Source organism: Sceloporus occidentalis, unplaced genomic scaffold (assembly GCF_023333645.1).
Source record: "Sceloporus occidentalis isolate IW3139 unplaced genomic scaffold, rSceOcc1.0.p SCAF_9, whole genome shotgun sequence".
Lineage (NCBI taxonomy): Eukaryota > Metazoa > Chordata > Lepidosauria > Squamata > Phrynosomatidae > Sceloporus > Sceloporus occidentalis.
Window position 1 is genome coordinate 21,867,546 of NW_028316989.1, and position 21,775 is coordinate 21,889,320.

The 21,775-nt window shown below is 42.0% G+C and overlaps 1 protein-coding gene across 3 annotated transcripts in view; it reads right to left on the minus strand.

Moving 5' to 3' along the window:
- FLI1 (Fli-1 proto-oncogene, ETS transcription factor) overlaps window positions 1–21,775 on the minus strand; it is a 108,899-nt gene that overhangs the window by 43,826 nt on the left and 43,298 nt on the right. For all 3 annotated transcript variants that reach the window (XM_089537659.1, XM_089537658.1, XM_089537657.1), the window contains exon 2: window positions 12,347–12,558. In XM_089537659.1, coding sequence (XP_089393785.1) covers window positions 12,347–12,477 — 131 coding nt within the window. In that variant the 5' untranslated portion in view covers window positions 12,478–12,558. The remainder of the gene's footprint in view (window positions 1–12,346; window positions 12,559–21,775) is intronic.

Here is a 21,775-nt window from a genome sequence, read left to right on the forward strand (position 1 = left end):
TGCCTTCACATGCCAACTGGATGCATTGACAGCAGTGGGGTATGGATAAATGGTTCTAAAACATGCAGTTTTATGACACCCAGACTTCGTATATTCTTTGACTATCCAGGCAGTGTCCTCTGAAATAACCATCTTCCCCCCATCCCAAAACGAGCAACAAAACTTCTTTGAAAGAATAAGCCCAATTCGGTGTAAAGGAAAGATGCTGACTGTATGTTAGATTTCCGTCTGGTGAAGAAGCCTGGAGGATTTTCCAACTGGGAATGTTAAATGTGTTTGTTAAGGCGCAGAGGCAGAATTATTCTAGCGTAGTTATCATGGCTGGGAGATAAACATTCCACTGAGATATTCTGAGGCAGATGGTAATTTTTTCCTCATGTCTTTTTGGGGAGAAACACTGCTTGGAAATGGAAATAAGATGTATAACTTACACATGTTAGAATTTAAGGTTGTACTATTTCGCCTACTGTTTTTCCAGGCACAGGACCAAAGTCAGTCTTCGGAGAGGCAAATTGCTGAAGTTTTAACGTCCCCATGGCAGCCAGAGAAAGGGTTTGAGCAACTGCAGGGCAGGCTGGCTGGCCTTGCAGAAAATGAGAGGGAGAATATTATGAGAGAGAGAGAGAGAGAGAGAGAGACTGAATGCTTCTCACTGGCGGCAGAAATTCTTAGTGTCAGGTGTTAAAAGGAGTAAGTATTTGGAGAGCAAAATGTCTGGCACTCCTCTGAAGCACAATTTGGGTTGCAGTAGACTTACAAGAAGAGACCACATTATACAGCAACAGCTGCTGTGTAAGCAGCACCTAGTGAAATTCTCATTTCCACACAGTCATTAAAAGTATAGCAGCGGTCTCTAGTTTTTGCTCTGGCAACCCAAGGAAGGGTGTCCTGCTTTGAGGTGGACAGACCTCTGTTTTAAATGCAATCAGAAGACAGATCTCAGTGAACTATTCACGTTTTTAGTCCAAATCTCAAGTCATGTCTCAAGTCTTTACCTTCAAGTCTCAAGTCCTTCCAAGATGCTTTCAAGACTCAAGTCAAGTCTCAAGTCTGGGACCCAACTTTTAACAGAAAGAAAAAGAGGTGGGGTGCATTCCTCAGAGGGAAACAGCAAACACATTAAGCAATGTGCTTGAGGAGTGCTCATCGTCTGTGCCCATTGCACATCAGAGGAGCCTTCTACAGCTTTTCAAAAGCTTCAGAAGGATCCTTCTGCCTCAAGCCCATTGTCTAATGCATTAGTTTTTCCCCTTCAATAAATGTGCCCACACTCTGGGGACAGCTCTTGACTGCTGCTCAAAGTGAATGCCACCAGTAACTCAGTCACAAAATGTACAAATCTCAAGCCAATGTGTCATTTTTGCCAAGTCAAGTCCAAGGAGCTTATCCTATGGGAAAATAAACCAGCTTACCTCTTCCAGCTTCAGTTCTGGATCTGGGATGCTCCTGGATGTTATCATAACTAAATCGCCACTGATCTAGCTGTGATGCCTCCGCTTGGATGTATCCCAAGTCGAAGCCTTACTCAGCTGACCATTTTTGAAGTCGGAAGCTCCCCAACTTAAAAAAAAAAAGTGTGTGCTGAGTGAGGCTTCGACCTGGGAGGCATCCAAGCGGAGGCATCACAGCTAGATCAGTGGCAATTTATTTATGATAACATCCAGGAGCATCCCAGATCCAGTTATGATAACATCCAGGGGCATCCCAGATCCAGAATTGAAGCCACAAGAGGTAAGCCGACTTATTTACCAATAGGATAAGGTCCCAAGTCAAGACATTGAGGGGACCTGAGTCCGACGTAGGTCGAAATCAATTGACTCAAGTGTATATCACTGACAGTCCTTCATTTGATGGCATTTTCTGTCTGAAAAGCTATACAGGCTAAGCCTTGTTTAAAGATAAAGAAGCATAAGTAGCCTGTGCTCTGGAGTTACCCATTCCATTTTAGCAGCTGGGCAAGCAGACTGAGTAAGTACACAGCATGTAATCAGGTCACAATGTTCGCCACTATGGTGAGATATAATATATTTATAGTTAAATAGTACATTATGGACCCAGGACCATGTATGCCAGTGGCTGGAGTGGGCCATAAAAGAGTATGGTTAAAACCTATATATAAACATAAGCATCTAGACATTTTATGCAGTTCTTTGATCCCTTTTAGCTTTTATGTCAGTGCTGCACACCTGGATGCCCTAGTTATACCTGTATTTCTTGCACTCAGCATATTGAATCTGGAGGCATACAACTGGGCATGTGTAGAAAGTCAGCCCTACTATTAGAAAGAAGGACCCAGCTACACCAGGAGACAGGTTTTATTTGCTTTGACAGGGTAGAAGATGGTAAGACGTTTTAATTTATTGTGATTCCACTTTTACTGTGAGGAAGAGGAGAGATGCTTGGGAGATTTTCTGACTCAGATGTCAAAATAATTTGACTGTCTGGGGCACCATACAGCTTGTCTTTGGGAGTAGAGGTTACCATTTGCTGCTCTTCTTCAGGTGATAAAATGCTTATGACCATCTCTGAGTGAAACAAATGCCTTTGAATACTATTCAGCTGAAACTTCCAGGCCCATCTTGATTCCATTCTGTCCATTAGAGATGCTGGTCTTTCAGCCTTGACATAATTTTATTACCTTGGGAAATGACAGTTGTAGACACTGTAGACCAGGGTTTAATCCCTGCTTTGGCATGGAAACCCACTGGGTGCCCTTGGGCAAGTCACCCACTCTCAGCCTCAAAGGAAGGCAAAAGCAAACTCCCTCTGAACAATTTTTTTGCCAAGAAAAATCTGTGATAGGTTCACAGATAGGTACATGGTATACAACTTTGGTTTCAGTCCTTGGTGAACATATGTATACGATGTAAATATATGTACATTCATACTTTACATTCCTGGGTGTATGTACCAGTTAAAAAATCAATACCTGCAACACAGAACAGCCGTTCCTCCCAACCTTTCGCATAAGTAGTATTCATCTGCCAAGTCCCTAACTCATGTTATATCTGTTCAAGAGAGTGCAAGGAATGTTTAAGAGGTCATTAGCACCTTATAAACCTGGGTAGTAGCGGAACATGAGAACCCTATGCAAACATCTCAGGCCAATACAACACACAGCAGGAGGCCAATTTGCCTGGTGAGCAATGAATGAATACAGAGGATGTATTGTGAGTAAAATCCATGACCATTGGCCTTTTGTGGAAATAGGAAGCCACCTAAGATAGTTTTTGTGGGTTTTTTCGGACTATGTGGCCATATTCTAGAAGATGCCAGCCACAGATGTTGGTAAAACATCAGGAATAAACTCTTCTAGAACATGGCCACATAGCCTGAAAAACCCATAAAAAACTATGGATGCTGGCCATGAAAGCCTTCAACTCCGCCTAAGTTCACTAGAATGCAGAAAGCTGTCTTATACCTAGTCAAAATTCTTGGCCCATATAGCTCAGTGCTGTCTACACTAGCTCAGTATGGCAATTTCTCCCCAGGTTCTAGATAGAAGCCTTTTTCAGGGCCCTGTCACATGATACAGTTATAGTGCTACGATTCCACATCAACTGCAATGGCTGCATGCATAGAATCCCAGGATTTATAGTTTGGGGAGGCACTACACCTTTCTTGCAGACAATTTTAACTGCAAATCTGAGGATTTCATAAGAAAGTTGCCATGGCAGTTAAAGTGGAATCATAGCACTATAATTGTGAAGTGTAAAGAGGTCCTCAGTTTTATCTGGTGTAATAGGGATTAAACCTGGCACCTTCTATATGCAAAATGTTTTTTATGTTAAAGCTATAGTCTTTCCTTAATTACTAAAAACATAGGAACTCCCTTACATCAAATCCAATACCACTGGAGCCACTAGCTTAGCAATGTCTACAGCGTACAAATTGCCAGGTTTCAGGTGACTGGCTGTAGCCTTAGGGACATACTGTTCATCCCAAGGTGAGCAGATAAGTCCCAAAGAGAGCAGCAGAGGTGGAAGAAAAAGTTCAAATTTTGTAAGTGAGGTGGCTATAAAGGCTGGATACACATCTCAACCCATTCCCAGAACTTTCTAGCTCAGTGTGATGGTTGGTGTATGCGTGTTGAGCTTGGGCAATGTTGGTGCATCAAAAAGCTAAGAGAGAAGACCAAGTATCGGGGAGATAGTGGGTGTGTGCATTTGGACTCACTGTGCCATTTGGAGGAATGCAGGGAATGGGGTGCCAATGTTACAACCAGTCATGCAAGCCCTGGTGGCAGTGGTACAGACTGGGAATGGCACATGTATCTTGCACACGTTCCTGTGTACCTCGCACAATCCACAACAGCTACATAGGGTCTGGAAAACCCATGTGTCATTGTTGCTTTAGTTAATAGGGTTGTTCAGTCTCAGGGCCTGGCCTGGAGTTTCACGACCCCTTGTAACAGCAGCCATATAGCATCGCTAAGGCAGGGCCTGCTCCTGTGACATTCCTGCATCTCAGGTTTTAGCCCTGAAATCTCACACCTTAGGAGAGTCCTGTATGAGCCAGGTGTGGCATAATGGTTTGAGTGTTAAACTGAGTGTGACTTTGGAAACCAGGGTTTGATTCCCCACTCTGCCATGAAACCCATTGGGTGATCTTGGGCAATTCACATGCTCTCAGACTTAGGGGAAGGCAATGGCAAACCTCCTCTGAACAAATCTTGTCAAGAAAATTCCATGATAGGTTTGCCTTTGGCTCACCTAAGCCACTTGAAGGCACACAACAAGAATAACAACAGACTAATCCTGACCTGGCAACCGTTTCAGAAAATGTCATGTGGGATATGAGACCTTGTTGGAATGGCAGCAACTACTGCACATACCTAGCACATGTTGCCACCTGAATAAACAATGGGAACTGGTTTTCTTCTGAATCTGGGCTGTCATATTACTTGGTTTACCAGTGTTGTGCTTAAAGGGTGCAGACTTTCTTATTCTGTGGTTCCTTTCCTATCCAAATACACAAGTTCATTGTTCTAGCCTTATCAAACCACCTGCTAAAAACCAAGAAGGGACTGTCTCCACTTAGACCAGGTCATGACAGCCAGGTTTCTTCCCGCTTTGGTCCCATTTACCCAGATTGCCCTTGTGCATTCTTTCATCATCAGCTGCTGCACAAGCAGTTTTCCACAGCCTCCTAACCCTTTCCTGTCCTGACTTTGTGACATGAACCCACCCATAGGATGACATGACAAGGATCTGCTCTCTGGTAACATATTTTGGCCTTGAAATCTTAGAGGAAAGATTCTGGCAACTTAAGACTAACAGTGGCCCTCCAAAATTGGCGACAAGGGGTTTCCAAGAAGTGCCAAGAATTAAATCTCTTCTCCATACCAAGCATGTGTTCTGACACTTTGCTATGGCCTATCCTGTGGCGGGGCAAAGACTTTTAACCCAGTAATAGGTGGGATAGATATTTTGTTCTAAATTCTGTATCTCTGCACATACTTCTGCTTCTTCTTATTGCTACATTCTAAAGAAAGACTAGTTTTCAGACCCCTGATTACGGGAATCTCTAGTCAGCAGTGGCTATTATCAATACTGCTACCATCTGATTAACTGCAGTTATCTGCTTACAGAAATGTGTGGTCAGAAGAAGCACAGAAAAAGATGGCCTCATGTAACTTCCCATCATCTATGGAGACTAGATTGTGCTGTACAAGCAGCAGGGCGCTTTCTCTTGCCCCTTCGGAGCTTTGTGTGCATGTGTGCACCTTCAAATCTCCTGTCAACGTATGGCAACTCTATGGATTCCACAGGTTTTTGTTAGGCAAGGAATATTCAGAAGTGGTTTTGCGAGCACTTTCCTCTAAAATATAGTCCTCAGCACCTGGTTTTCACTGGTGGTATCCCATCCAATTACTAAACAGAGGTGACCCTGCTTAGATTCCACATTCAGATTTTTCCATTATTTTGTCCATTGTACAGCAATACTAGAAAGAAATTTTTAACACCCTTGCTGACAAACAAAAGTGGGAGCTCTACCGTTGATTTGGTCCAATTCTTTTTGAGTGACACCAATGACTATGTAACACATAGGAGTTCATCAAAGTATAATCCAATGGCAATCTGAACGCAATCATGGGGTTTCACGTTATTGTGTGATAGACTGCCACACGCAAATTCGGGCAATGGAGTGCTATTTTGGGGCAATCGGGAGCCAGTTCGAATGCAATGAGCATTCACGTAATTTTCCTAAACTAGCGACTTTACATGAATGCATTCAGGCCACACTTTCATTTCATTCAAAATTAAGAGAAATTCCTCATGTGTGATAAACTCCATAGAGTGGCTCTTTTTGCCACGGCAGCAAAAAAGATTAGAAAGAGAGAGTTAAATAAAATTGCCATAAATTGCCACGGAGACGCAAAGTATTAATCAGATTTTATGATGATATTGTATAAGTTTACTAATATCCAGGAAAGATGTCCCTTTTTCCTTTTGTCCTTTTGATCGGCTAAATATTTTAACTGCATACTAAATGTTGGGATGTTTTTGTCCTTTGTATTCTGTGCCTTTTGTTTTAATTGTTTTATGCTTTTTGATAAGCTCGTTTTGTCGTGGCCTTTGGCTAGTACAATAAACGTTAACTTGACATTCAGATGGGATCTACTGTTTAAGGCAGTACGTATATAGCTGCTTCCTGGCTCTCATTCGAGGGGTAAGCTAAGATGTTCTTCTCAGCATGTCTTTGGTAGATGATCTCTGGCCAAATCCCACCACTAGGAAGAGTGAGGCAACCACTTCAGGTGGCTTATGCAGGGATGAAGCAGTGGTGGCAGCTTCCAGCCATTTGTCCTAAGTCCACCAAATGGAAGGACCATTGGCAAAGGACAGAGCTTTGTGGGTGGGGTGGCTTATCCCACCCTCTCTCAACTAGCCTGACATCCTCACATGAAATGGAAGATATTGCCCTATCACCACTTATGAAATAACATTCAACTGCTCTTCCACCTTCAATTTCATACCCAGAATGAGGGGAAAGAGTAGACTATAGCTTCACATTTGGGTTCAGAGCACAGGTGAAGTAGGAAAGAAAGGCTGTTTTCTAAAGAGGCAGCTGGAACCCTGTAAAGAGAGTAGCCATGTATGAGGAGGGGGGCATAGAATAATAATAAGGAAAAAAATAAATGGGAAATGGAGAGAATGGGTTGTGTTGACTATTCAAAATGCACTTCCAATTGCATTATTATGTACTGAAACTTGACACATGGAGAGTCTCAGCTTTTCCAGGCAGCTGATAGACAGAAGAAATGAGCGAACAAGGTTGGGCCGGAGGCCTGATGCAACCAATTGCAAGGAGGAAAAGAAAGAGCCAGGCCTCTGTATTATTTGTGGGAAGTGGGTGAGACCGTTCTGCATAGCGGAGAGCTGAGTATTCCATTTAATTTTTCTGATTAGGATGCTTGGGCTAAAAAGGTTATCGAGTCTCAAGACTACTTCATTTTCATTATCAGCTTTTCCTTGCCTTTGCAAAATGAGGAATGCTCAACATAATTCTAGCAGGCTTTTTTCCAGCCCTTGCCAAGATTGCGACAATTTACGCCGCTTTTCAAGGGCCCTTCGTCTCCAGGAGACTGAGGGAAAGGGAGTCATAATAGCCAAGGTAACAATGTGAGCAGGCATTAAAAGCCGTGAAAGGTTCCTTTCATGGGTACAGTTGATATAAGCATGGCTTCTCCTTGGATCACTTTGGCATCATTAATGAATTAAGCCAGACAGAAAGGTGGGTATTAAGGACCTTGGTGTGTTAGAGAGGTAGAAAGGAGGGGTGGGGAAGAGATCGTGAATAGGATAGAAGATAGAAGATTCAGGATCAAAGTGTAGTACAGTCCCTGTTTATTTGAGGTACTGGCCCAGAAACTTTTGAAAACCTTTGGGATAAATTAGACAATTCAATATCTGAGATAACTGTTTGGACAGGATCACCTATGCAAGGAAACACACAAACACATGGTGTACTTTCTAGGGACATCATTCATTTTTGCCCACCTTCCCCAGCGATTTCCCAATATTTAGGAAGAATAACACATAAGCAAGAATTCTGTGCTGTTTTTGCCTGCTATTGATATATCCTGAAGTGTTTCAGGAAACAATTCTGCACAGAAGTATCAGGTGTAGGGGATTGCACAAAAATGGGTTTCTTCTGCAAAATACAACTCCATGCCTGTTTCTAAGAGCAGTGTTTTTGCATATGTATTTCTCTACAGAATTATTTTGTGCTGTTTTATTTATACCCCACATTTCTCCCAATAAAGGACCCGAGATAGCCTACAAAATTGAAAATAGAAATTGGCTAAAATGTACATTGTGAGTGTTAAACATCAATTAGCCAACAATGTGTTAAAAACAAATGGTTAAAACAGTTTAAAATACATTAAAACATAAAGGGCGAGGGTGTGAAAGCCAGTCACACTTCTGAAACATCAGTGAAGTGTCCCCTCACCTTTACCATCCTTGAATCATTTGCAGAGCAGCCATTTCCTATTAACACAAAGTTCCTATTAGTAGCTGCTCCACGAACGATTCAAGGACAGTAGAGGCGAGGAGATGCTTCACTGATGTTTCAGAAGCACGACCGACTTTTACACCCTCATGCTTCAGGAATGTTTTTCTGGTGCTTTACTGGCACTTAACCCATGGTAAGTGCCAGTCTGAAAATCTTCGGAGTCTCCTTCTTTGGAGGTTTTTAAACAGAGGCTGGATGACCATCTGTTCAGGATGCTTTGATTGTGAGTTCCTGCATTGCAGAATGGGGTTGGACTGGATGGCCCTTGTGTCTCTTCCAACTCTAGAATTCTATGATTCTATGAATCATATGCAGAAGAAAAGAAAACTAAGGCCCCATTCAGACAGGCCAAAATAAAGGTGCTTCGGGTCACTTTGGAGGTATGCTGTTTAAGTGATGCATGTGTCCTAAGAGTCTGAAAGCCACGCCAAAGCCACAATCCAGTCCTAAGGGCTAGAGTGCAGCTTTAGTGCAGCTTCCGGACTCTTAGTATGCATGCATCATTTAAACAGCATACCTCCAAAGTGACCCAAAGCAGCTTTATTTTGGCCTGTCTGTATGGGGAATAACATATTTTCTCATCTGTATCCAAAACCACATGCAGATGCATACGATCATCCTCCATTTCTCAATCTGCCCTGGATATCTCTGCCATTCCTCTTCAGCCAACTGTATCGCAGAACCTGTAAATTCCTGCCTGTTCCCTCTTGAAGTCACCATCTTCCCTATATGCCATTACCTTTCTTATCTAACCTTCTAACCTTCTACCCTTCAACACTTTCCTCTTTCCCACAGCATGATTTCTGGATCTCTTCTGCCACAGATATACACACAGCACACATGTATTGTTAACGAAAAACACAGAATAAATGGATTCATAAGGATTCATCAGAATTCAACAGATACTCCTTATCTCAGGAACCACAGCTATCTGCCTCTCTGTGCAACTAGAGGTGGTTTCCTTGGATTAAACTCTTTTCTCTGAAAGCTGCTGTGGGAAATAAGAGCACCAGTATTTGTCCCCTGCAGAATGTTTTTGACACGGATGAGAAGAATTTAAAATAAAATTTAAAATAAAGATCCTTCTGTGTGGCATTTAATTTGGCCCTTGACAACAGGTAATAAAAGCAAGGCAAAAATCCTAGAGCATCTCCAGGAATTACATTGGCTTTCATTCAGGTACTTTGGTGCACTTAATTTATCTACTGCCCAAGCCACCATTTATGTGGCAGTTATTTAGATGTCAGGCTTGAAATTTCCATCCTTATGATCTCATAACTTGTTGGACATCAACTGCCAGGCCTTAAAACGAAGAAGTCAGGCATTTCTCCCTGAAGCAAGCTGCCCCACTTGAAGACATATTTATGAAAAAATAACAGTTGCTAATCTAGTACAGACTCAGGCCCTAGAAAATATTTATCTGTTTCTTGCTAGGAGGATAAAGTAGCTTGGCTAGCGGAGCCTCACATATTATCCCCGTTTCTTTTGGAGCATGAGAGACTTCCAAGTGCTACACTAGTCTGCCTTAAATAAAAGGGGGGGGGGGGGAAATCACGCCTCTGGGCACCACTTCTGAATTTTCTCATATCGGGCAAAACAGATGAAAACCCATCAAAACAGTGATGTCATGCAGGGTGGATAAATGACAAAGTAGGGTGAGGTGGTGCCCAGTAACTGAGCATGGTCAAAGGGTCATAAGTGCACAGCTCTGCCTGTTCTCATGGAAAGCCTAGATATTGGTATCTATTGCCAAATGCCTGCTCTGTTTGTGTATCTTTACTGTGGCACTGCCAAGAGCAACAGAGAAACAAAGTTTGTGTTACCGAAAGTATTGCAGAGAAAATCACTCAGTCTCAGCCAAAGTATAAGAAGGTATTCTTTAAAAGTAGTTAGTTACTACTATAGTTCCAAGGCCAATTGCAAGGGTACCCCTAAATTTCCCATCTTGCTCCACAATAAGCTCTGATTTGGCTATTCTTTCCTGCTCCATTCCATTAGATCCCACTGGTAAATGCCACGAAGTAGCATCATTCTCCCTAAAGATGTCAAATAGGAAACGCCAGTTAATGAATCTTTCACATTTTCTGAGAGCCCCTTTGCAAGGGTAGTTAATACAAGAAAAAACCTCCTGCCTGTAATAGCTATTCAACATGGAACAAACTGACTTGGAAGGTGGTGGGCTTTCCTTCTTCTGGGATCATTAAACAGAAGATGGATAGGCATTTTTTTTAGGAAATTCAGGTTCAAAACACACTGCAGCAATAATCCAGGTTGAGAACAACTTAATTGCCCTGGCTCAATGCTAGCGAATTCTGGGAACTGTAGTTTTGTGAGACACTTAGCCTTCTCTGCCAGAAAAATCTGGAGCCACAACAAACTACAGTTCCCAGGATTCCCTAGCACTGAGCCAGGGCAGTTAAAGCAGTCTCAAACTGGAGTATTGCTGCAGTGTGTTTTTGACCTCAGAGCAGGAGGTTGGACCAATCCTTGTGGTCCCTTACAGTTCTAGGATTGTATTAATCTAATATGATTGAATTTCCTCCAATGAATCATCCTTTTCCTTCTAATTTATGACAAGCTGCTTATGGTTTGCTCACATGATTTTGTTTCTTTGACCCAGGTTGGTAGTTGCATGGTGATCAACAAATTCCTCACCACCCATCACAGTTTTCCGGACATGCTAGTCCAGGTACCTTTTTTCACATCATCAGCTACAATGAACTGTGAAAGCCTAGGCAACATCAGCCAGTGGGTTTCATAATGGCCCACTGGAGACTTGAACCTGGATCTCTTAAAACCCTACTCAGGTACTATGTACTGTATGGGAATCTGCATGTGAAGAGCATAGTACTTAGCCCTGCTCCTTATTTTGTTGCTTTCCTCATATAGAAATGTCGGCATCCCTGCATGGCAGAATCCATTGAAGGTAATGGAACTTAAGGTCCCACAGTTTTTGGTATCCACAAGGAGGGTGGAACTGACACCCTGCCAATATGGACGGTTGACTGTAATGCCTGAATAAGACTCAAGTCTCAGTGTGGCACCATAACCATTACAGCACACTACTTTCCATGAAATAAAACCATAATCCTATGTTCATACTGGGAGTATCACTGTTTATCGCCCAAGCTGGAGGTCAACACAAGTTTGGGTGGGTTATAGAATAACTCCAGATCTTTAAAACAAAGAAACAAACAAACTGTTCTAAATGGTTAAAAGGGCCCAATGAGAACCAGCAAGCTCAATGGTCATGGAATGCTGGTTGACTGTTGGGTAAAGGGCAGAAAAAATGGGAGGGATGGAATGGCTAGAACCTTGAATAGCAGCATTCTACACACTGCAGCAATCACACTTGTTCATTCTGTTAACATTCTCCAATTTAGATTGGTCTGACAGGTCTACAATGATTGGCATTTCAACTGTAGTGCCTTTTTAAGAAGAAGTAGTAGAAGAAAAAGTATGGGAGGATTCCTTAAGTGACTCATATATATGTAGGACAGTGGTTTTCAACCTTCCTAATGCTGCGACCCTTTAATATAGTTCCTCATGTTGTGGTGAACCCCAGCCATAAAATTATTTTCATTGCTACATGCAAATATGTGTTTTCCAATGGTCTTAGGCGACCCCTGTGGAAGGGTCATTCGACTCCCAAAGGGGTCCCGACCCACAGGTTGGGAAAAACTGCTTTGGGACAAAACTTTCTAACTTGGCCTCCAAAAAAAGTCAGAATCTTCTCCATGTGCATCTCATATCCAGTCATCTGACCCTCCAAATTTGCACCAACTAATCCTGTTTCACATCCTAAAAAACATTTGGACTTCCTCACCTGGATCCATTCATATGATCATATTCTCTCTTAACGTTGACTCGGACAGGCTGATTGATCCACTCCTGCTGGGGAGGTAAAGGGTTGATTTTGTGCGGTTGCCCATAGTCAGGGTTCCCTGAGGCTGTCATGTCTGCTTTGGGGAGGTGAGCAGCAGCTCCGTAGGTGGAATCGAAGAGGGACTGGTCTTCACTCACCACTGAGAGAGCCTCCTAGATGTGCCAAAGAGAAGAGACAAAAGTTACAACTGGCTGTCATAACTAGACTAGAAACTCTACTAACATTTGTTCTTTGAGCTGGCAAGCAGGTGTCCTTCAGACTGTCTGAATCTGGTATTTGCCTCAAAGTTGCAGGATGAATCAGAACTTTTCATTACACAAATCCTGTGAGCATTCCTCACTCTGAATTTGAGTTTTCTGGAAGAACCTAAAACAGTAAAGGAAACCACCTCTCTGCATTTTGTCAGTTTGCTAGATCTGGTATAGCTAAGGACTGAAACGCATTAGAAAATTACTACATGGAGGAAGATGGATAAGTCAATGGCAGGGAAGTGGTCAGCTTAGGGATGTAATTCATCACTATCCTTTTTTGTGAAGTAATCAGTATTTTAAGCAATTTTCTCCCTACTGCAAGGAAGTTGTCAAAAACAGTGCAGTTTTCCAATTCATATTATGCACAAAATATACACACAGTGTTTCTGCAGAGTAAAGAACATTTTCTGTGAAAAAATGCCACTTCCAAATTTTGCATAGACTAAGTCCTGCACTGTGAAGATTCTCATCAGTCCAGGATTCTTCTTACTGGAGTTTCTCAACACTTGAGAAACTCATTTTTCAAATATATTCTAATATTCTTCCCATCCCTCCTATCAGTCATCTTGTACATCAGGAATCATGTGTGTAAGCTCCAAACTACAGCTTGTGAGAGAAAATCACCTCCATATTGGGAACCTGTAACATGTCAAGTGCCAGATGTCTCAGTGCCAGATGACTATTAGTATACTATTAGTATTCACAACTTGAATGTTGACAATCTGGGCTTTCCTTTTGAGATATATATATATACAGTATATATATATATATATATATATATATATATATATATATGAAAAGAGAATTAACTGCTAAAGTAATCAGTGTCACTTCAAAATCCTCCATGCTAATTTTTCATATCCTTGTTGGGCTTCCTTTGTATTCTACACTTACAGCACTACAACAACCAAGTTATTGGGGCAATAAAAGCACTGCTATCAGTATTAGCCAACTACATAAGCTGCACCCTATGGGAGTTTCTTCTAGCCTTTACAACCGCCTGTCTTGGTTTTTGTCAAGTTGGCCAGACTGAACCTGAGACAGAGGCCTTGTGTTTATATCTTGCATGATATTGTCCTTGGTAGACAGCCAGCTTTAGCTTTTCCTCCATTTTTAAAGCTACATTCCTGGCATATTGCTGTGGGCTGTGCCTGTGGCTGAGTACAGTCCAGGATCTTCATCACCATTGACAAAACCCAGCCCTCTGTCCTCTTAAGACAACATCAAGTTAAGGAAGACATAACTTCTATGGCTGTGGCTGCAGCTCCAGCTGCTACTGAAATGATGGGAACGTAGTTAGGAAAAACACCTCAAGAACTAGCAGGTGTGGAAAAAAGCATTCATACAGAACACAATTTCTATTTGTATAGCCGAAAGAGGTTTTATGGAATGACACCAAAGGACTAGCCGTCTCCTAGGTGCTTGAGAGTTTGGGTTCAAAATTTTTCAAAGCAAGTTCTACATGTCAAACACTGTGTGGTTCAGAAGCTTTCCACAAGATTAGGGTTAAGTGGGGACAGGATTCGGGACAGACCATAGTAGGTGGGTGAGGATGATTTTTCTTAAGAAAAGAAAAGCTATATGTGTAGAAGTGTCTGGAGATCCCTTTGCATCCTTTCCTTGTATGAACATTTGGTGCTTTCATATTTTTCTTTTTTCACTCTCTCTCTATCTTCATGCCAATCATGGCTTCTGCAAAGCTGGATGAAGCCGTATAACTTTAACTATTCACCTCCTCAGCCTTCTCTAACTTGAGATAAGAAACTCCCTTCCTGAACGTTTGGTATCCTGGATGCTGGCAATCCACCAAAGGGAGGAGCAGATGCTCTATGTCTTGACTGTCCTCTAGTAATAGATTGTTGTTTTTCTAGAAACATCAGTCATGTGGCAAACTCCACAAGTATTAGCACCATATTTGCCCATGGTGGTTGTTCATATATTACCTTTAGCTATCCTGGTATGGACTTTAGTTAAACACATTTTGAAGCAGCACATAGAGAGATCTTGTAGCACCTTTGAGACTAATTGATAGAAAGGAGTTGGCAGCATGAGCTTTCATAGACTTAAGTCTACTTCCTCAGATGCATTAATGCATATCTCTTGCTGCCAATTTCTTTCTTTCAGTTAGTCTCAAAGGTGCTACAAGATCTCTCTACATACGGATTCTACAGACTAACATTGCTATATCTTTGAGTTCTACCACTATGGAAAGCATCACATTTTGCAGCAGTACACCTCACCTACAAAACCATTTCAGTCAGAGACAATGGTAGAACAGAAAAGATGAGTCCATGTATCTACAGGCAATGATGACTCTGTAACCTACTGTCTTTACACAGCCAGATACAAATTATAACCTTCATGAATGGCCTATCTTGCATGCATGGTTGGCATGCATGTTTGACAGGCAACCCAAAATAATATTATCCAGCGGCATTGCTGGATGCCACACCATAAGGTCTGCGCATGGGTATTCAGCCCACCTTGGGAGCAGGCCATGCAGCTTTTGATGCGCTTTTGGAAAAAGCGGGATCGTGCCGGTTTTTCCTGCTCATCTGCTCTGGCCCATAATTATAGAATCATAGAATCGTAAAGTTATCTTTGAAATCTCATACTTTTGAAGCCAATTACCGCTATACATTTGTCGGCATGTATATTCTGTGCAGATTAAAAAACAAAATGCAGACTAACTTTTAAGGGCAAAACATTTCTTCTAAGAAATTACTGATGAATTATCTTCTAAAAATCACTTAAGAATTTACTTGCAACTCTCCCAGCACAATCCTGGTTAATGTCAACTATGCCAAATGGAAATGAATTATTGACTTCATAAACCACAGGTTTCCACTAAGCATAGTTAAGAGGTCAAGTATGGTTTGCCCAGGTTCAGACAACATTTCAAACCACAATTAAAGTACAGTGGGCCCTTGAAATTCACTGGGATTTGGTGGGTACCAAAAATTGTGGATGCTGAAGTCTCATTAAATGCAATGGCATAGAAAAATGGCATCCTTGTCAAAAATGGCAAAATCAAGGGTTGTTTTTTTGAATTTATATTATTTTTAAATATTTTCAAACCATGAATGCTTGAATTTGTGGATAAAAAAATTATGGGGATATGCAGGGACAACTATTAAATGCAATGGCATAGTAAAATGGTGTCCTTATCTTAAATGGCAAAATCAAGGCTTGCTTTTTTGAATTTATATTATTTTAAAATATTTTCTTTTTATATTATTTTTAAATATTTTCAAACCATGGATGCTTGAATCTGTGGATTAAAAAATGTGGGTATGCAGGGCCAACTGTACAGTAAATGATTCTGAATTCTTCCTTGTCATGTCAGGTTTAAAGAAGAATTATGATAGAGAGGAAGAAGCATATCATCCAAAGCCTTTTAAGTCAGCCTACTGTGATCCTAGCCATGCTAGCTTAGCTGTATAGTAGCCCATTGACAACCCATTGCATTAAATATGGAAAGCCCCAAATAAAGTTAACAATGAGCCACTGGGGATTCCAGTCAGGGGATTTAAATTTAGTTTTCTTTCATCTCTGGGTAAGAAATCACATGTATGGCAGCAGAGTTCTTATCTTGACTACCCAGAAATGGGTGGAGTGAGGACTTCCCTGGAGAAATCCGAGTAACTTGAGGATGACTCAAGAGAGTCAGCTGTGGGATGTTACTAGCACACCCGATTCACTGGGAAGGGACTGTTGTTTCAAGATAACAACTCAGAGTTAGCAGTCTTTGAACCCAGCAAAGCAAAATGAGACTTGGGAAGGCAGACGTCAGTTGAAAAGGTCTGAACTTCTTTTTTCCAAAATTGCTTCTTGAAACAACTGTTTGAAAGATATTCACTAAACAGATGGCATGATACGAAGGTGCAGCCACTCAAACAGAAGATGTGAACACAAACTGACCAAAAAGTAGAAGGCTTTATGTAATGGTCTGAGCATTGAACTATGACTCTGGAGATCAGGGTTTGAATCTCTGCTTGGCCATAGAAATCTATTGGCAAATAACATTCTTAGTTTTTGGTGGGTTTTTTGGGCTATGTGACCATGTTCTAGAAGAGTTTATTCCTGATGTTTTGCCAGCATCTGTGGCTGGCATCTTCAGAGAATGCTGGCATGGAAAAGAGTGTGTGTGTGCACACACACACACACACACAGACTGTGTGATCCTGGGTAAGGAGGAGTGATTCCCCTGTCAATCTTTGTTCTGTTGTTGAACGGCAAGGCCTCAGGATAGGAGGATATGCAAAGAGGATTAGTGTCCCAGCAGACAATGATCACCAGTTAGCAGACACTAATCTTCTGTTGCATATCCTCCTATCCTGAGTCCTTGCCATTCAACAACAGAACAATACACAGATTAACATAGGAATCACTCCCCCTTATCCAGGATCACACAGTATATATATACCCCACTCTCTTCCAGGTCAGCATTCTTTGAAGATGCCAGCCACAGATGCCATTAAAATGTCAGGAATAAACTCTTATAGAACATGGCTACATAGCCCGAAACCCCACAAAAAACTATGGGTGCCGGCCGTGAAAGCGTTCGACTTCACAAATAACATTCTCTCCATGTCAGAGGAAATCAAAAACAAACTCCCTCTGAACAAATCTTGCCAAGAAAACCCTGTGATAGGGTCAGCTTAGGTTGCCATAAGTCAGAAATTACTTGAAGCAATACAACAAAAATACGTAAGAACTGAACATAAAAATGGATTCGATATATAGTTCTGTCATGTCAAAACCTGCAAACAGTAGAATCTAATAAGTAGACCTGGAAACTATATGACATTCAATATGTGGTTGAATTGCAGCTCCTATCAGCCCTAGCCAGCACAGCCAATGCTGGGAAATGCTAGAAGTTGCAGTTCAGCTAAACTTTCCCGTCCTATCAAGCCCATGGGTAGCTCAACCATTCCTCCTTTCAGGAAAGGCTTAGTGGGGAAAAATATTACAAGAGTGCATCAGCACAACAATAAACCAGCCTTCTGAAGTATTCAGACATGAAATGTTTCATCGCATCTAGAAATGAAATGAGCAGAGCTTTCCCTATCTTTTTATTTCTATGCAGGGAAAAATTTCACTTGCACCATTTCTGCATGTCTCAATTATGCTCAAGCGCCAGCATGATGTTGTAGTTTGATTGTTGGACTACAATGCTGGAAAACAGGGTTTGATTCCCTGCTTGACCATGGAAACCTATTGGATGACCTTGGGCAAGTCACACTCTCTCAGCCTTAGGAGAAGGCAATGGCAAACCTCCTCTGAACAAATCTTGCCAAGAAAACCCTATGATAGGTTTGTCTTAGGGTTGCCATAAATTGGAAATGCCTTATAGGTTATGTTTAATGGCACAGGGGTATATGGCCTCTTTAAAAAATCGACTTAGGGCCCAAACAGACAGATCAAAATAAAGCTGCTTCGGGTCATTTTGGAGGTATGCTGTTTAAAAGATGCATGCATCCTAAAAGGCCAAAAGCTGCACCAAAGCTGTGCTTCAGTCCTATGGACTGAAGCGCAGCTTTGGCGCAGCTTCTGGCCTCTTAAGATGCATGTGTCATATATCAGCATACTTTCAAAGTGACCTGAAGCAGCTTTATTTTGGCCTGTCTGTTTGGCCCCACATTTGTTTTCTTGTCCACAGCAGGGGTCCATCCCCACTATACAAATATAACACTATTATTCTAACTATCTTGGTTGCATCCTATGGCATCCTGAGATTGGTTGTTTGGTTAAGGCCTCAGAGCTCTATGGCTAGGGATGCCATATCCCGCTGTTAGGCGGGGCAAACCCGCTTTTGGCGCTCCAGTTCCGGTCCCGGTCCGGTTTTGCGCCAAAGGCGGGACTGCCCCGCCCATGGCCACCCACCTCCTCCTCCTCCGCCTCCTTCTCTTCTGGCCACACACGGCTGCTCATGCAGCCGGCGGGCCCTCAGCCACTGCCTCCTCCTGCTCCTCTGGCTCTGCCTCCGCCTCCTGGGCCCAAGGCAAGCGCGGAGGAGGCGGTGGGTGGCTGCCTGCCTGCTGCCTTGGCGCGCGGGTGGGGGGGGAGCGCGCCAAGGCAGCCACCCACCTCCTCCTCCGCTTGGGCCCGGGAGGCAGAGGAGGAGGAGGGAGGGAGGGAGGGAGGGAGGGAGGGAGGGAGGGAGGGAGGAAGGACAAGGAGGAAGAAGAGGAGGAGGAGGAAGAGGATAGTGATGATGATGATGATGATGATGAAATGAGCCAGCTTCTGAGGCACGACCAATGTAAGTTGCTCTGATTTTTACAAACTCATGCGCAGTGAAAAAAAACCAAAGTCCCTTGACCAAGTACACACTTCTGAGAAGTACAGTTGAATCCGAGGGCAAACCCACTTCTTGTTAAACCACTTTGACATATTCAGTATGCATAGCATGTTCAGTGTGAAACCCAAAGAGTTTGGTTATCGAATAAGCCTCTGAAATATGCAACAGGCCATGTTAAGTAAAGCCATGTTCAATGCCCAAATGTGCTGTTTGGAATGGGGGAGGGGGGTGGCCAGAAAGGGAAAGTACATTTCTGCTATCTGTCTAGGAATAATGCCCAAATGTCCTCCATTTTGATCATGCCTAAGAAACATGCATTTATAGTAACATTTTTTTAAAACCATCAATTTTTTTCGCATGCCCTCCATTTTTAAAAAATGTGCCCTACATTTGAAAATTTTGTCCTACATTTGTCCTACATTTGTCCCGGTTTGGAGGTCCAGACTTATGGCAACCCTATCTATGGATGACAATTCTAAATAGCTTTCCTAAACTGCAGATCCCAGGATTCAATAGGCTGGAGCCATGACAGTTAAAGTAGAATCACAGTGCTATAAGTGATATTGTGTGAAAGGCCCCCAGGTCTATGCAAGTTGTGGTCCACAAAGCTTAACACAAAGTTTGCCACCCATCAATAGAAAACAGAATATCCTTCTGGTTTTACTGGGATGTCAAAAGCAGTGGAGTTGCCAAGCATCAAAGACAATTCTAGAAGAGGGCTTGGAAAGTTTCTTTTTGAAAAATAATTCATTCCTGCTATTTATTGTTAAAGTGTTTGAAAAGTTAATTGCCATTATCACTCATTACAGTATTTTAAAAGTCAATTATATTGCTAAATCGGGTTGCTAACTGTTTTCTCACTACTTTCATTACTTTTGGGGCTGGTGGGTTGTTAATAAAATATCATAAAATTAAAAGAAAAAAGCCCAATGAAAATGCCTTTAAAAATAATGTTTAAAAAATTAGAAAACATTTCTCATTACCCCCCATTACTTTCCCACCCATTGGATGAATCATTACAAAAAACAAACAACCCAAAACCCAGTTGCTCATTACAAGAAAGGCCATTATTGATTAATTGTTACTTTGAATTTTATGGTTCAAAGATAATTCAAGACTTATTATTATAATAGTGTGTGCTAGGGATGTGCATTTTGATTCCCACATCTGCACCACTAATAGTCCACTTGCTCTTGAACTGTAAGACACATTGAACTCTTTGGAGGTGGGATGCAAGCATTTTTCAATAAGCAAATAAATCAGTAGATGGGGAAATCTGCTAGGATTCTGCTTTATCCCTTTCAAATAACCCAGATAATCCCACCTTTCTCTCTTGCTGCTCCTAACTGGAACATGGTTGATGGTCTGGATTCGTCTAGATGGTGGCTCTCAAAATATGCAGTTCTGTTCCAGAATATACATCTACACCTGACAGCCTTTTGCTAAACCAATTGAACTACATTCAGCACTTGTTTCTGAAAACCATTTTCCGTCTGTAACCATGCCATTTTCCTAAAGCTTTCAAATCCATCCTTGTAGGTCTCTTTCCTTTGCCCAGATGCTACGTGTATCATTCGTGGAATGAAGGAAAGGGTGAAGAGTGAATGCTACATGGGCTGAAGGAAAAATAAAATTATATATGGATAGATAGATGTCAGGCCTTCTGGATTCTGTTCCCGGTTTGGAGCAGAGCTGTTCCCAGCCAAAAATGCAGCTAATTTGGCAGCCAGGCTGAACTTGTCATGCTAATCCCAACAAGAACCATCTGGGCCTGGTGGATTGATCCGAGCCGGCAAATCCGTTCAAGACTTGGAGCATCGCCTCTTACCAAATACGCCCCACTTTCCCCTTAATGCTCGCTTACATCTGGTATGTACATAACCATTTACAGCACCACTCAATTGCCTACAGACTGTGCCTGGGGAAACATGTTCCCTCTTTAAGCGTACATACATTGATTCCGTTTTTCCTCCCTCCCTCCCTTCCTCCCTCCCTGGTTGTTGCCTTCATTTTCTTGGGAAATAATTAGGCATCTCTATTTGTCAGCATTGACCCAGGGCTATAAATACAGTTGCATATTGCAGACAGAGTTGTAAATATTGTTTTAGCAGGTTTTATGGTCTTTTCAGCTGGAGATGCTTGGGGCCAGGGAGAAGATGGTTGCAAGAACCAGCTACTTAGCAAACCAAACCGCTTCCCCCAATGGATAAATAAACGAAGCACATTGCATTCCGAAATGCTGCAGTAGCCTTTACTTTGCTTTCTTGACAAGGATACTTCGGTGGTAAGAAAGAGGATGGAACGTCATAGTTCCTATGAGTCTTAAATAGGAATAATGATAACAATAATAGCAACAACAATATACATGGTGTTTACACATTAGGAAAGGTGAGACTCCTGCCCTTGGAAGCTTGCCATATAAAATTTGATACTGACAACAGGCAACGAGGAAGAAAATAGAGGCCAGAATAAAAAGGAAGAAATCAATTATACATACTAAGGTTGCACTGGAGCCATTGACTGTGGTGAAAATGTGACACAATTGGTACAAATGGAGGCCTGGGGCTATGACCAATGTGATTTGGCCATGTCCAGTTTGTAGGAATAGGGCTTTTTGTTGGAGGCATTGTCTTAAAAAGGCTTTGCAGTTTTTAGCAAAGTATCTGCTGAAAATCCATATGCCTCTGGATGGCTGTTTCATTCTTATTTGGAAAGGCAGTGCCCTTATTTTCTATATCCTATTGAAACTTCATTGTAAATGGTGACAAGCCACTATATGAATGTTTGTATTTGTACTAAATTTGTAATGTTTCA